Below are 15909 nucleotides of genomic sequence, written 5' to 3' on the forward strand. Positions count from 1 at the left end.
TCATCAGAAATGTGCCATGACAAAGTTAATTATTTAAAACTGTGTGATAAAACGGTGACTGTCTAAATAACCGAGCAAACACAATGAAATCATGTATAAAACATAGAGTAAAGGGAAAAGAGGACATGTTGGCTGTTGCAAGTATTTTCTTTTTATTCTTTGTTTGTTTTCCATGAAGCTTCTGGTATTTTACAATAGCCCATAACATTGGCATCTGTATTTAATGTGTATGTAACGTGGGTTTACTAACGTTCTGTAAAATAACCACATTAAGGTCTCACAGCCACTTCAGATGAAAATATGGTTCAAAAGTATATTTAATAAAATTGATATAGGCCCCCTATCAGAAAACATGTTTTGGTATTAGAAATTCTTAAAAAACTAAATTGTTTTAATGATTTTAATGCAGACCCAACTGAGTAAGCAAAAGTTATATAATTCAACTTTTAGCTGCATTTTAATACCTATGAAACAGTATGAAATGTATTTTTTGTTAAATGCATAAACTCCTCCCGCCCGGGCTGTCAAGAATCCCCAAACGCGCTAACCCTAGATAACCAGGAAGTGACAGCAGCAGTAGACGCCAGGCTAAACAGAAACAACTGCGTTTATTAAAGGGAAGCGGCTACTGTAGACAGGCGGACATTGTGTATTTATAGACGCAGTTAAGCTTCAAAGCTCTTCTTTTGTTTTCACAATGTCTCGTTTCAAAAAGGAGAGATTGAGAACATTGACCAATTCGGTGTTTCTTGGTGCCGTCGTGCTGTGCGTTAGCTTTGTCAGCCAGGGGGAATGCCAAACAACTCCACCGCCAACTCGTAAGTTGAATTGTTGTTTGAAAAGTAGTGGAGTAGTTTTTAAAGTTGACATGGCTGACATTCCACCTCATAGCGTTATTTATATAGGTCCCGTTAGTTTACTACGTTAGAAACCAGTGAAATAGTGTTTGTCTATTAAATACGTCACTGTTATCGTGGCTTTTCTATATTTAACATTGCTTTCGGGTTAGCTAACCTCACGTTTCTGTTTCTCTCTCTTCAGCCTGCGCTGCTTACAAGAGCTGTGACAAGTGTGCTCCAAATGCAAAGGTAAGTGTTAGGTAGGAGTAGTTTGAAAGACGGGACCAGACTTTGCCCGAGCTTATCAAACTGCTGTCATAAATCATACTCCATTGTTTGTCTGCACATGAAGCGGCCTACTTCACCTCCCAGACATGACTTAACATCATCCCGTCCTCTGTAGTCACAGTACAACAGCGAGTTAGTTCTGGTCCATGTACTTCAACCAAATCCACCATCACAATGCACCAGAGTGGGCCCCTCAAATCCGGGTGACTTTGTTTAGTTTATTAATTTTTATTTAATGCAAGTACTGCTTATTTTAGTTGTTACACAGCTAGTTCACCATGTATTCCAGTCGTACATTTGCGAAATTTCAATGGAGTTTGGTGTGACAGCTTTTACATGGTAATTACATATGTTGAGGACATATCTTCATGAAAAAGCCTGTTGATGTTGCTGTGAACACACAGAGCGTATCTTCATTATGGCTTCATCTTCTGATTACCCTCTTGTTTGATTTTTAAAACTTTTGTGGAACTGCTCCTCAAAATGTCCTGAAGCCCAAGTTGCCATCTTCAAATTGCTTGTTTTGTCCGACCAATCGTCCCAAATGTTCACTTTACTATCACATTAAAGGAAGTACCAACGAAGCATGAATGAGAAGCAGGAGCCAAGGCATGTTTGCCATTTTAATTTATTAACTTATTTGCTGTTGATTGATTAAATCGACCAATCGTTGCAGCTCTAGGTTTGCATATCAAATAGACAGTTTGAGGTATTAACAGAAGCGGGTGCAGAGGGTTGATCTTGGTGTTTTCTCTTCACAGTGTCTGTGGTGCATCACCAACAACAACTGCACAGAATACCCAGTGAGCTGGTTGCTGCCTCCGCCCTCCGTGTGCCAGCTGTCCCAGGCCCGCTGGGGAGTGTGTTGGTGTGAGTGCTTCAGTCTTCTTTACATGTGGAATGTCTGGTCTTCGCTTTTATTTGTACATTTTCAATACTGCGATCAATTCTCCCACTACTATCGTAGAGGGGCGTTTCTCGAAATATACATATTTAGGTATCAAACCTGTATAGAATATATGCAGCAACAACAAAGGTGTCCATAGAAATAAAAACTATGCAACTAAAAATAAAGTCATTGTTGTCACATGCCTGTGTACAGGTGGATGTCCTAAAATGATCTAGCTTTACATTACATTACAGTCATTTAGCAGACGCTTTCATCCAAAGCAACTTACAATAAGTGTATTCAACATAGGTGTTCAAGAGAACTACTAGTCACCAGAAGTCATAAGTGCATCTCCTTTTTTAAACAAGCATCTAAGAGCATAAACCAGAGCAAGAGTACAGTGCAGAAACAAACCAATACAATAAGTGCAACAAACTAATACGAATACAATAAGTGCTGAGTGGAAGGCTCAGGGTAGTACTTCTTGAAGAGGTGAGTTTTCAGCCTGATGAAAGATGGGCAGCGACTCTGCTGTCCTGACGTCAGTGGGGAGTTCATTCCACCACTGTGGGGCCAGGACAGAAAACAGCCGTGACCGGGTCGATCGGCCGCAGGGACCTCTGAGCGACGGGGCAACCAATCGCCCCGAGGTAGCAGAGCGAAGAGGTCGGGCGGGGGTGTAAGGCTCGACCATGGCCTGGAGATAGGAAGGAGCTGTTCCTTTCACTGCCCTGTAGGCTAGCACCAGAGTCTTACACTGGATGCGGGCTCTTACAGGGAGCCAGCTCTGTGAAACACTGGTTAAATAGCTGAGGGATTGTTCTCCAACCTAGGCAAACACTGGCATGTTTTTAGCCGAGGGGAACAATGTGCAGAGATGTAACTGGTTGTGTTGGAGGAGTCGGCCAAAGCTCTGTGTTCCTCTCACCTCATGATGCTCCAGTGTCACACAGCTCATGATGCTGCATCTCATTCCTGCAGGACTCTACCTGCTTGCTCTCATTTGCGGTTGATTTACAGCTCTATAGAAGTGAACCATTGCCTCGCTGCACACACCAAAACATGCTCAAGAGCTCTAAGCTAATGTAGTTGTACTAAATGTTGATGTTGAGCACAAAGGAGCCACAGTGCCTTCCAGAATGAGGAAGCCTGTGGTAACCTCTGCTGTTAGTTCAGCTGTTTTATCTCTGAAGCTGATGAACAGGTCCAGCTGCTGCTGCAGGCTTCCTGGCTTTGACTCACAGTCTCATGTCGGATGTCTCGGTTGTGTTTTCACTGGAAACGCAGGTGGAGCGTTTAGTTTCATCATCACCATCTGGTGACTTGTAGTGTTGCCCTCAAGGCAGCAGGTGGCACCGCTTCCAAACAAGTAGAGTTTATATCCTCATTCAAAGGAAAGAGGAACCTGTTTCATTCGTAATGAATCCCATTGTTGTCAAGAATATGAATATGAGTGATGTCTCTTTGTGTGATTCAGTGAACTTTGAAGGCCTGCTCATTGCCATGGCTGTCCTGGGTGGAACCATCCTGATCAGCATTACTGCCTGCTGCTGCTGCTGCTGCTTCTGCAAGAAGCATCGTTCAAGGTAACGTTCAATCACAGTCAGCTGTGACATATGCTCTTTTGAGTGAGATTCTACCTTCCTCTGTAGAGTTTATTATCAATAATTCAATGAATTTACATCTATGTATTTATTTGTTACATTTACAAAGTTAGGAAAAGCAATGTTAATGTCAGGCCTGATGTTTCCTTCCACATAAAGAATGATCCCAGTCAGGTCCACATCATTATTACAATGAACACTGGTGTCAGGCTGCTACTCGGTATTGGTAGATATGCAGAGCCCAGCTATCAGGACTGAAACATCAGATTTGTGCATCTTTATTCTTTTTATGTCTAAGGTTTCATGTTTTCATACAAAAAGAGCTTTACACACACAGACACATTCTGTAGTCTGGATGCTCTCTACAGTGCTCATTGAAAGGGTTTCAAATCTACTTCTTCAAGTCAATTGGAGCACACCAGTCAGCTTAAATGAAATAATAACATCATTTCCCAACAACAAAAATATGGCTAGTGAGAATGCTGTGGCTAGTAAACCTTGAAAAGTCACGAGCCGCTCAGGAGAGCAGACACGTGGACGTCAGGCCCTGCTTCCAAGTGATGTGAAGACACAAGCGTTCAAATACACTGCAGTACATTTAGACATGCATCCAGACATTTCAGAGGATGTATGGTCATGAAAAGTTGCCTAAAGGTCATGAAAATGTATTGGTAAAAAATATGTGCATGAACCCTGAATGCAACACCAACCCTGACTACGACCTCAGGACTGTACAGCAGAGTGAATGCAAAAGGCTTCATAGAGATCAGACGTGTTCGTGCTACTGCTATGGGTTCCACTGGTACCCATTGACTGTGTAACCTGGTGTGAAGCCCAGCTTAAACAAAGCCATGGATGAAAATGCTTCTGAAGCTGTCTGTGGCTCAGAGCTCTGGTCCTCTGTGACGTCCTCTGTAATTGCTCTTTGGCCAAAACGTGTTCAGTGCAGTGAACGTCCCGTGAATCTGGGCTACATGCACTCTCCACTGTTGCTCTTGTAGCCTCATCATTTTAGCTGCCTTGACAAGACGTGTGTGTGTGTGTGGTGCTTAAATGAAATGACTGTCATGTCAGTCAATCACACACTGACAGTCCTGTGGGTGTAGGAGTCTCATTCACGTCGATCATCTGACAGCGGAACACACACACACACACACACACACAGTCTGTTTTTCTCCCCTCCTGATTGCTCAGCTTCAGTTAAATGAGGCGGTTCTGTTATCAAAGGTGACGCACATTTGTTTCCGTAGCAAAAGCTCTCGCTTTACTTTTGAACATCAAGTTCCTCTTTGCTTCTCCAGCTGCAGACAAAAGCATGAACCAAATACAAACCACGCTTCAGAGAATTCGATTCACTGTCACTTTTATGATGTTGAGCTTTGTGGAAAGAACCTCCCTCAAGCAAATGAGGCAATTGGTAGACGTATGTAATGAGTGGTGTGCTCTGTTCATGTCTTTATGTCTCAGGCCTGACAGAGATGAGGAGAGGTTTGTCAGGAAGAGAGAGGAGATCAAGCAGCGCGCTGACGAACGGTAAGAACTCCAGTAAAAACAATAACATGTTGTTTTAAATAACAGCTTCACGTGATTTCATTCTCTGCATTCTATAATTCATCAAGTGAAAGCGATGTTTGAAGGTCTTTGTGTTTTTTATTGTCATGAGTAATGCTGTGTCGCTCCCCTCTGGTTCAAGTCATAACTACATATAGGGCGAGTTATCCAAACTCTATCCAACTATAATATGGTCAGCTGCAATTTGTTCCCAAAAGATGTCCTGACCTACACATCATATTCTACAGCCTTCATTTGGTACACAGCCACACAAACATCGCACCAGAATCATTTTTATGTTTTACATGAAAATGACAATAACCATGTCCAAACTATTGGAGATGCAGCGATTGCAGTCAGTTTTTATAGTGACAGCAAGGCTCCAGACTAACTTATTCACCACCATCTATAGATTTCAAAACACACAGTTCAAATGTTCATCGTGTAAGAAACCTGTAAAAGCTGTTATAAACTGCTTAGAGCTAGCTTTAGGAAGTTAAACAGGTCATAATTCAGATGAATTATGATAGATAATATCTATTTATGTTTCTGTGAAAACATCTTCAAGTTGTTTCGCCAAAAACTACATTTGCAACATCAGTCACAATAAACAACAATTAGATATTTCATCTATCCACAAGATGTAAATGTTGTAGGGCTGGTAGATATGACTATGATTAATATCACAATGTCACATTATTCTGATATGTCCATATGTGTGTAATGAAAAATAGCAAAATCAAGTAAACTTTTATTCGTTACATTAGCAAAACTTCACTTGAATAAAACAAACACTTAATAACTCATTTAGTTATGAATTATGATTTTTCATTTGGACAACCATAACATAATGTGATCACTGTAGCTCCATCTATACTTTGACATGAGGGACAATCTTTATTGTAATGCTTTTAGCTGAATGGATAAAGGTCCACTGAACAGCTGTCCGTGGGTTCTCTGGGTTCTCTTGGTTCTGAGTGAAAGCATACATTGAGTCCTTCTTTTGAGCACCGCTGTGGAGTGTTAGAGCGGCAACCATCAATCAATTAGCTGTCAACTGTTACATTAATCACCAACCTTTGAGATCATCCATTCATCAGTTTCTTTAAGGAAAACCAAAATCTGTTCTCTGCTTCTTAAATAGCAATATGCTGTGGTGTCTTTACTCCTATGTGACACTAAACTCAATACCTTTGAATTCTGGACAAAGAAGACATTGAGGACGCCATCTTGGTCTTGTTTGGGGACTTTGGTTCGACCAAACGACTACTCGATTCATCTGTTGATCATTATTTGTGGAGTGGAGCTTGTCTTTGGTTCAACTCTGTTCCTCCGTTTTCTTCACATGAAAAGTTCTATTATGAGACCACAGGAAAGTAAATGAAGCAAATCATTTGAATACACATTCATTCATATAATATAAATAGAATCAAACTAGCTGTGTGATCATATCAGGTTGAATGGCCCAGACTATTCTATTATATTCTGTCAACACTTCGGTATCCCAGCAGGACATGCACAGGATTTCCTGCAACCGAATAGTTCATAGTCCACAACAAAAGGGGTGTGTGTGTGTGTGTGTGTGTGTGTGTGGGCGTGTGTGTGTGGGCGTGTGTGTGTGTGTGTGTGTGTGTGGGGAGCCCCGAGGAGTCCATGTCCCAGAGGAGGCGCTCCTCCTCGCATCTCAAAACACCAATTGGATTGTCATGGCGGAGCAGCTGCTGTTGGGTAATGTGGTCATAAATAGAGCAGGCTTCATCCACCGTCAAAGAGCCAGTGTGTTAGTCTCTGAACACAGCAGCCTTCCTCTTCCTGCAACCCCATCAATGTTTCAGCCTCATCTTCCTAGTGAGTAGCTGTGCTCCCACTGCATCCGTCCTCCGAGCACGGTGTGTCCGTGAGAGGGGCAGTCGTGCAGCAGGAGGGTCAGTAACTGTGGATCCTCATCATCGCTTGCAGAGCTGGGAACATCCCCGTGTGTGCGAGAGTGAGCCTGTGAGTTGAATTTTCCAACCTCCCCCTGAGCTCTTCTCTCACGTGCCACGGACTCTACTGGGTTTCCTGCAGTGAGCTTGATCAAATCTCCCAAGTCGGAGTTAGTGCAGTGACCTACATAGACGCAGTGAACAGGACATTGAGACGAGATCGGTCCCATCATGGTAGAGACGAGTGTCTCTAGACTCTGCCTGGCCCCCGGAGAGCCCTCATCCTCGTATCTCTGAGCCGGTCTGGAGAACCATCAATAACTCTCCCTGGTCACTGTGGCAGTACAGGAAAAAAGGTTGTTCCTGCTCAGTAACATCAACAATATATATTCATGTTTAACCATCATATCAACAATTGTAATCATCATTTCTCTACATTTGCTTCTGTATATTTTGAAAGCAAAAGCAGTTCTATCCTAAAGATAATCACTTCATCAACATTCAAATGGATACACAGTCCAATGTGGTGGTTCCTGTAGTGGCAGCATAGCTTCACACATATGAAATGTCTTATTGCAGCCAGCGGTGTGTGTGTGTGTGTGACGGCTTATTCAAATTCTCATTCTCACCTCCAATCACAGCTCCGCTTCCTGTGCCAGTCACTGTCATCCTACACTGACACATTCTCAAGTGTCATTAAAGTTATCTCCAGTTAGCTGTGACAGAGACCAGAGGTCAGTGATGTGGTGACGGTGGCGCCTGGCTCGTGTCTGAGGACAGGAGGGTAACGGGTATTCCGTGAGGTCCACCTTTGAACCTGTTCTGTTGGGTTGACATGGTGAAGTTGTGCTCAGGTTGGATGAATACGGTGAGGTCCAATGAGCTCACAGCAAACACAGCGTGCTCCCCACACACCTTTGAGTCTGATTGGGTGCTTTCACATGTCGCATGGTTGGCTCACTTCAGTTTGGTGTGTTCACCTCTTTGGTCCGCTTCATTTAGGTTTGAGTTCAAGCCGATGTTCTACCTCCAAGCAGACTCTGGTGTGGTTGGTGGTGTGACAGGAGAGCAGACCAGCCACACAATTCTGTGATTTTTGTGAAGTTGGTGTCATTCTCTGTGACGTATCTATGAAGGAGAGGATTTGGTTATCTCATCAGTGAATGCATTGATCTTCCCTGATACCTGCTCGTGCTGGAGTGCTGTTTCTGTCCGCGTGTCCAGAGGCATTATGTGTCCAGGTTGTCCGGCTGCTCCATTCTCAGATTTGGCACAAAAACGTCCACCTGGACTCAAGGATGAACTGATTAGAATTTGGTGGTCAAAGGTCACTGTGACCTCACAAAACACGTTTCTGGCCATAACTCAAGAATTTGTATGCTAATTATGACGATTTCACACAAATGCCGACAGAACAACATGATCACATGTCGGACAGACATGGATGTTTGAGGACATCACCAAATTGTCCATATGACTTCCTATTCACACCTTGATTCATTCCTATGAAGTCAGTGTGAACACAGAACGGACCAGAACTAAAACTCAACCGTTCAACATTTGTTTTCTTGGGCCTGACTAGATAAATCAAACTATGGGTGTGAAAATGTAATCTTTTTCTGACTTTTTGTTTCTCTACAGGAACGTGGAGAGAAAGGCGAGGCATGATCAGATCCGCAAGAAGTATGGTATGTATGGCTCTCCACATCTTTGACAGACTCTGTACCGACTCTCCCTGCTCCTCTGTTCCCTTAACGTCTGCTTGGACTCGGTTTCAGATTTTCCAGGACTTTGTCATTGACTTTCATTTCTATACTCTGTGCCAGCAATGCATTATTCAGCAGTATGTGCCTTCTGTCCTCAAGCAAGGCCACTGAGGTCACCTATAGGCTACAGACTCCTGTCTGCTGAAACGGTGTCAGCATCATTCATCCTGCAGCGGGGTCAGGAGTCAGATGTTACAGGTCACTGAAGCAACAGACGAAGGGTTGTATCATGGCCTGTACTGTACAAGGGTTGAGTCATGAATCAAACTTTAACCAGACAGCTTAAAGGCTCAGAGATGAGCCACGCCCCCTTCAGTAACTGCGGTTGGACGATATGAGAATAGAAAGGATCGCCCGACCCTACCAGCAGCCCTCGGCCCATTTCCTGTTTCCTTATCATACGTCAGCAGGCTCATTTTGTAATCCATGTAAAACGTTCTGAAGTTTTAGTAATTTGTCAGGTGAGAAAAGCATCCAATTAGATTGTTCGTATGTGCTCAGTTGATCTATTTGTGTACGGGACGCTGAGGAGCTGTGAGGAGCTGCTGGCTGTGTGACACTAACACAGGCCGGCCCTGTTTAAGAGCGAGTCAGCTGTTAGTCCCAAGACCTGAAGGAGGTCCCATTGAGTTCCATGATGATGCGTTCAAGCTCTCTTCAGTAATGAGAGTTGGCCGATGTTAAATTATAACGGTATCATGATGTGTTCACATGTAATCTGTAAAATGTCGTTTTTAGTGATGAACTTGAATGAATCCAGTGGTTTGAAGGAGATGTTTTTACATGAATATCAAATAGATATTAGAGATGAATTATGAGCTGTTTAACTTCCTAACATCAGCTCTAAGCAGTTTATAATTCATCATTCAAATGAATAATGCAAAGATTTTGTTATCAATGAAAATACAATAGTTTATTTCTTAATCATTTGAATGTAAATCACCTCTATAAAGGAGTTAAACAAAGTGAAAGATGAGATTAGTTGATGATCATAATGATGTTAGTCCACTGGCAATAGGCCTGTTAGGAATGGACTAGAGTGTTTTATTAGATTAGACACATGTTGACAAACTGCATCATTCGCAGTTGAAAATAGGTAATAAATCGCAATATTTGACATCACAATAGTCAGCATATTAGCATCTTGCAAAAATGTGGGGCCCCTGGCAGCGTCCTTGCAGTGAGATGGTTCAGTGTATGGACAGCATGACTGAGTCTCCTCAGGCATCCTGCTCTCATCAGTTTACTTCCACAGGGAGCACAGCCTGCTCTCCTTCAGCCTCACCGTGGTCTCTTCTGCAGAACACATTCCAGGCAGCTGCGTACGTTCCTCCGTAAGACTACAACACTCGCTCGGGAAGAAAGAAGTGTGTATTTCACAAAATGTGAGATTACTCCTGTCTCTTCATGCAACAGCCAGTAACTGGCTGGCATCAACAGGAAGTGTAACTTCTCATGGTTTTCAGGTTTGCTTCTGATGTGCATCTGATGACCAATGCTGGACTATAAAAACCCAAATAGTACAAAGCCACAGTGACTTGTTTCTGTTTCAGGCAACTTTGTATGAGTTGTTCACAGACCACCGCCGTCACTCACTTCCTGTTAGATACTCTAAAGCAGTGATTCTCAACTGGTGGGTTGTGACCCACAAGTGGGTCGCGGACCCGTTTTCTAAAAAAACAACTTTTGTTTTGAAGGGGATTTTTTATGCAGCGGAGTTATTCACACTCCTTAACAGTATTTGGCGTTAATACCTTGTGATGCTAATTGACACCCGCCATTTCACAACAGGGGTCACTAACTGGTAGACCGCGATCCGGACCCAGGACCTAAAACCGATAGATAATTCAGAATTATTCAATTTTGACGGAGCGCTTCTATTTTAACCGGCGCAGCTTTTCCAGCATTTACGGCACTTGTTCAGCAGTGCAGGAAAAACACCGACCAATCATGTGATGCAGCTCAGCCAATCAAATATGAGTATTCTGACAAGTTTCCTGACTCGAGTGAGATGTACACACACCGTGACACGGGGGAGAGACGAGGACAGAGGTAGCAGAGCAGGGCTACTGTATGTTAGATGTGAAAGTCACATCACAGGGCGGTCTCCAAAAGAGAGAACTTGCCAGAGAGACCACAGACTCGTTTGTGAATTCTTCCCACGGGCTGCTAAAAAACAGTGTCTCATTTGGAGCAAACGTACCCACTCGTATCTGAAATGAAGACACAGAAGATGAGAAAAATATAATATTGTGGCTTTTTCACTTCACCCTGAATGAACTCTGGACCTTTTGGAAATGTACTTGAATACCCCTGGTATAGAAGAACACCCACACCGTTTGTTTTCATGCTAATTGAGCAAAACACAAGTACGACACAGACTACATGAGATATGGATTTTCTTACATTGAGGGCAAAAACCTCAGCGTGTTTTGTGCAGCGAGGTTCTGGTACAAGAAAGCATGAAGCCGTCAAAACTGAAGCGGCATTTGTTGGATCAATCCGCAGAGGATGAACTGAAAACTATACCTCTGTCAAATGACACTATAAGTAGACGTATTGAAGACATGTCGGATGACTTCAAACAACAGACCACAGCTCGAATTTAGGCAAGTGGTCATTTTGCATTACAAATGGACGACTCTACAGACATAACAAACTCGTTTACGTGAAACGTGTGTGGGACGGGACTTACAGGAACGATTTCTCTGCACAAGAGAGCGCCCTATACTACGACTACAGAATACATTTTCAGCTCAGGTTCAAACTGACCCATCTTTACATCAAATAACTTTGAGAAGTTGAAAATGTCGGTCTTGGCTTGTCAGTAAGTGGTGATGGTGGGTCCCACAGCCAGACCAGTTGAGAACCACTGCTCTAAAGCAAACAGAGTATAAGAAGAACATTAATACTAAACATATTTGCACTCATCACTTTCCATTTCATTTCACACAGGAGGATGTTTGGTGAAAAAAAGAACATACAATGCCTATAAAAAGTATTCACCCCCCTTGGATGTTTTCCCACAACTCAAAGAAATGCAACTTACTTTATACTCTTCCCCAATGCCCCCTTTACTCATCAGCCCTCAATGTTCATCTAAACAATAATTCTGTTCATCATGAACACAGTAGGGATTCCTAACAGTTATTTGCATCCTGTTTCCCCGTGGGAGTGGGGGACGTCTGGGCCGCTGAGACAGGCTGTTGGTTCACTAATGAATCAATGAGGGACACCTGTCAGAGGATCCTACTGATCCCTGTTCCCCGTCATGCTAACTCAACAGGAATGCAGTCCAATGTCCAGTATCTGTGCATCTACTATGTATGGGCCTATGTACTGCTTGGATGGTAGCTTTGAATCGTTCCCTGCTTTGTCTCAGTCCCCCCTCCCTTCCTTCTTATTTATTAATGCTCCTGCCAAACTTCTGGAGACATCATCACAGCCGTCAGCCGGTCACAGTGACCCAAGAAGAGCCAGACATTCTGGTCCCTGGGCCCGTACACAAAGGGCGTCCTGTTGTCCTCGGGCGTGGTAGGGGTGATAACACGGCCAGTCCCAACTGGACTTTACCTAATGTTAGGACTCATGAGAGACATGAATCCTGTGACTAATCCTCTGTCAGTGACTGTATGACTGTCGGGGCCTGAACTGAGTTTGATACAAAAGTAAAATTATAAAGATTAACTGAGCAAACGTATAATATAGACTCGGAGCCAAAATATAGATGTAAATGCATACATTTTACAGATAGCTGAATAAACACATAGGATAACCTTGGAGAAAATAATATAGTGGCAAACGCATACATTTGTCCTCCCACAGTTGCTTTTATACACGGAATCATGGTCAATATAATTTGGCTTATTTGACAAGAATTTGCAAAAAAAAAGAAGCTTTCATGTCAAAGTGGAAACTGATTTTTACAAACTGTCACTTCTGTTACTTTCTTGATCTGTTGACGATCAACCACAGCCTCCCACACTGTCCAGAGAGGAGGACGGCTTCCTTCACCCTAAATCTCCCGTTGAAGAAGAGCCCACGAGTTCTCAGGCGGGTTTAGGTTCAGTGAGGAAGGGGCTGGTCAGTATTCATGAATCCAGGATCCATGAATGAAGGCTCATAACTTATTGAATAGAAGGGGCTATATTGGTCACTGACTCTTTTTTGTGAAATGTCAGAAATGTTTATCAGTACATTCTGAGTTGTTTGTTTATTATTCTCACTTTAACAGATGGAAATAAACAAGTGAGATGGGAAACCTTTCGTTTTTCATTTAGTTGCATGATAATTGTGCACACAGATAGTTGCATGATAATTGTGCAGACATATAGTTGCATGATAATTGTGCACACACAGATAGTTGCATGATAATTGTGCACACATATAGTTGCATGATAATTGTGCACACACAGATAGTTGCATGATAATTGTGCACACATATAGTTGCATGATAATTGTGCACACACAGATAGTTGCATGATAATTGTGCACACACAGATAGTTGCATGATAATTGTGCACACAGATAGTTGCATGATAATTGTGCACACAGATAGTTGCATGATAATTGTGCACACACAGATAGTTGCATGATAATTGTGCACACACTAATAGTTGCATGATAATTGTGCACACACAGATAGTTGCATGATAATTGTGCACACTAATAGTTGCATGATAATTGTGCACACAAATAGTTGCATGATAATTGTGCACACACAGATAGTTGCATGATAATTGTGCACACACTAATAGTTGCATGATAATTGTGCACACACAGATAGTTGCATGATAATTGTGCACACAGATAGTTGCATGATAATTGTGCACACACTAATAGTTGCATGATAATTGTGCACACAGATAGTTGCATGATAATTGTGCACACAGATAGTTGCTTGATAATTGTGCACACACAGATAGTTGCATGATAATTGTGCACACAGATAGTTGCATGATAATTGTGCACACACAGATAGGAAGCCAAAACCTCACTCTTACTTTCTTAAATATTCAGGATTGAGGTTTATTAACATTTTGGATTGACCGAGAGCTCTGTAGTTGTTCAATAATAAAATCAATCCTCAAAAACAGAACTTGCCCAATAATTGTGCAGACAGTGTATAAAAGCAACCAAAGGGAGTGAATACTTGTTGAAGGCTTTGTCTTGAAGAAAGGCTTTGTTCTTACTTGTGGTAATCACAGATGTATTCAGTGATGCACTTTCTCAAGCTGCCGCTCCTCTTCTGTACGTTATGGAGGATGTTCAATGGAAACTCAACATCAGTTTCCTTCTCATGGAGTAGTGTCCAGCCTGTGTAAGCAGCTGTGTGATGTAGGTCCGCACAATTGATGCAATATTAATCACAATCGAGCGGTTTCTTTGTGTTCCCACCATTTAAATGAACATGATCGAACAGAAGTATTGACAGTAAAGAAAGTCAAACCTCTGATGCATATTGAATCAAGCGCCTCCTAAACTAACAGCCAGCCACCAGGGGGCGATCCAGATGTTTTGACTTTACTTTTGGGGAGCTGTCGTGCTGCTGCAGAGTGGAAGAGTGATGCACTGTGTGCTACCTGTTCAGAGAGCAGACAGGCTGAACTAAACATGGCTGAAGATCAATCTAGTGTTTATGAAGCTTAATCCACCTAAGAGTCAGGAAACCACGGCCCTTGCTGCTTTTATTGACATTTGTGTCTTGTTGTGTTTTAAATCCCTTAATGTGTCTGAGGTGCAATACTAATCACGTGAGGACCACTTTCATGCTCGTTTACATCTTTGGGGATTGTTGAAAAGTCATTTTGGGAAATGGAGAAAAAGACGAGGCCGATGGAGGAAAAGATTGGATTGGCTTAATTCAAGCATTTCAGCCATGCACTGAACATCAGATTAGTATCGTCATAAAAACATCCATGGTGGAGTTTCCACTTAACTTAAAGAATTGTGTGTCCTTGGACTGATGTGGTCTACCGCTGAGATCCACGGAGGAAGCAGAACGTGTAAGCAGAGGAAGCAGCATCGTGTCCTCTGATCCAGCGTGAACTTGTGTGTTTTCTCCCTGTGTGCAGGTCTGATGAGTGACTCGGATCACCCGTACAGCAAGTTTGAGAACGAGTAGAGCAGCTGCACCGGACCCGTTCCACCGGCAGCATGTGGGGCTGGCCTTTGGGAGCTTGAGTGATGCACGTTTCTCACTGCTGGGCCCTCGTTCACAGAGACACGACTCAGACACAAACCACCATCTTACTCTTTTCAAACAACAACTAACTTCAAAAAGTCCTGTCAAGAGCCTGCAGAGTTCTTCTGTCTTCTGAAATTTCCTCATATGAGTTTTCTCTTTTTAAATGTCGTTTCATATCGGTCTTTGTATATACAGTGTTGATTTATGAAAATGATTGTACCGCAGATGAGAGCTGACACAATAAATTCCTTCTTTTAAACCATGATGTTTGTTCGTGTATTCTGAGATGAATGGTGGTGCTTTAGAGATGGTGTCACCGACATGGAATATGTTTTACTCTGCTACATGTGTTTCACAGATCCTAGCTACCTCACCGATTTTTATTCTGCACACAGACGTTATCATCGGACTATGAAATATGATATATTGGTACAGAGTGTGAATAGCTAAATTAGCCCCATCCCGACCAACAGCATTAAAAAGCAGCTGTAATTAAAGTTCTGCTCAAAGAAATGGGCCCAACATGTCGAGAACATCTCTGCCACTACGAGGTCTATCTTTGTATCATGACAAAGGTCACATGTGAGATTTCTGCAGCGGTGGAAGCATCCGTATGTGTTATATGTATATGAATATGGAACGCAGCATAAATAGAAGGTTTAGTTTCGGTCCAACAAAACTGCATTTTAGATTTAATAGTTCCTTTGGAATGATGCAGTTGCAGCCAAAAACCTCCAGCAAACCACAGCCCGTCTGAACATCGTATGCTGCTGAGAACATGAAGCAGGGGGGTGTTAGGGCACAAACGTGGCTCCATTTGGGTATTTGTGCCATTTGAAATGTTATCAGGTAACTGTGAA

At 42.6% G+C, this 15909-nt stretch overlaps 1 protein-coding gene across 1 annotated transcript; it reads left to right on the forward strand.

Moving 5' to 3' along the window:
- Positions 1–568: 568 nt before the first annotated feature.
- On the forward strand, positions 569–15312 carry LOC306781690 (pituitary tumor-transforming gene 1 protein-interacting protein). The gene is made up of 7 exons (XM_079274666.1): positions 569–818; positions 1042–1088; positions 1889–1997; positions 3494–3602; positions 5088–5153; positions 8738–8784; positions 14937–15312. The coding sequence occupies exons 1-7, from the start codon at positions 698–700 to the stop codon at positions 14984–14986; spliced, it is 549 nt and encodes a 182-aa protein (XP_079130792.1). The 5' UTR covers positions 569–697; the 3' UTR covers positions 14987–15312.
- The last annotated feature ends 597 nt before the right edge of the window (positions 15313–15909 follow it).

Source organism: Melanostigma gelatinosum (genome assembly GCF_949748355.1).
Source record: "Melanostigma gelatinosum genome assembly, chromosome: 9".
Lineage (NCBI taxonomy): Eukaryota > Metazoa > Chordata > Actinopteri > Perciformes > Zoarcidae > Melanostigma > Melanostigma gelatinosum.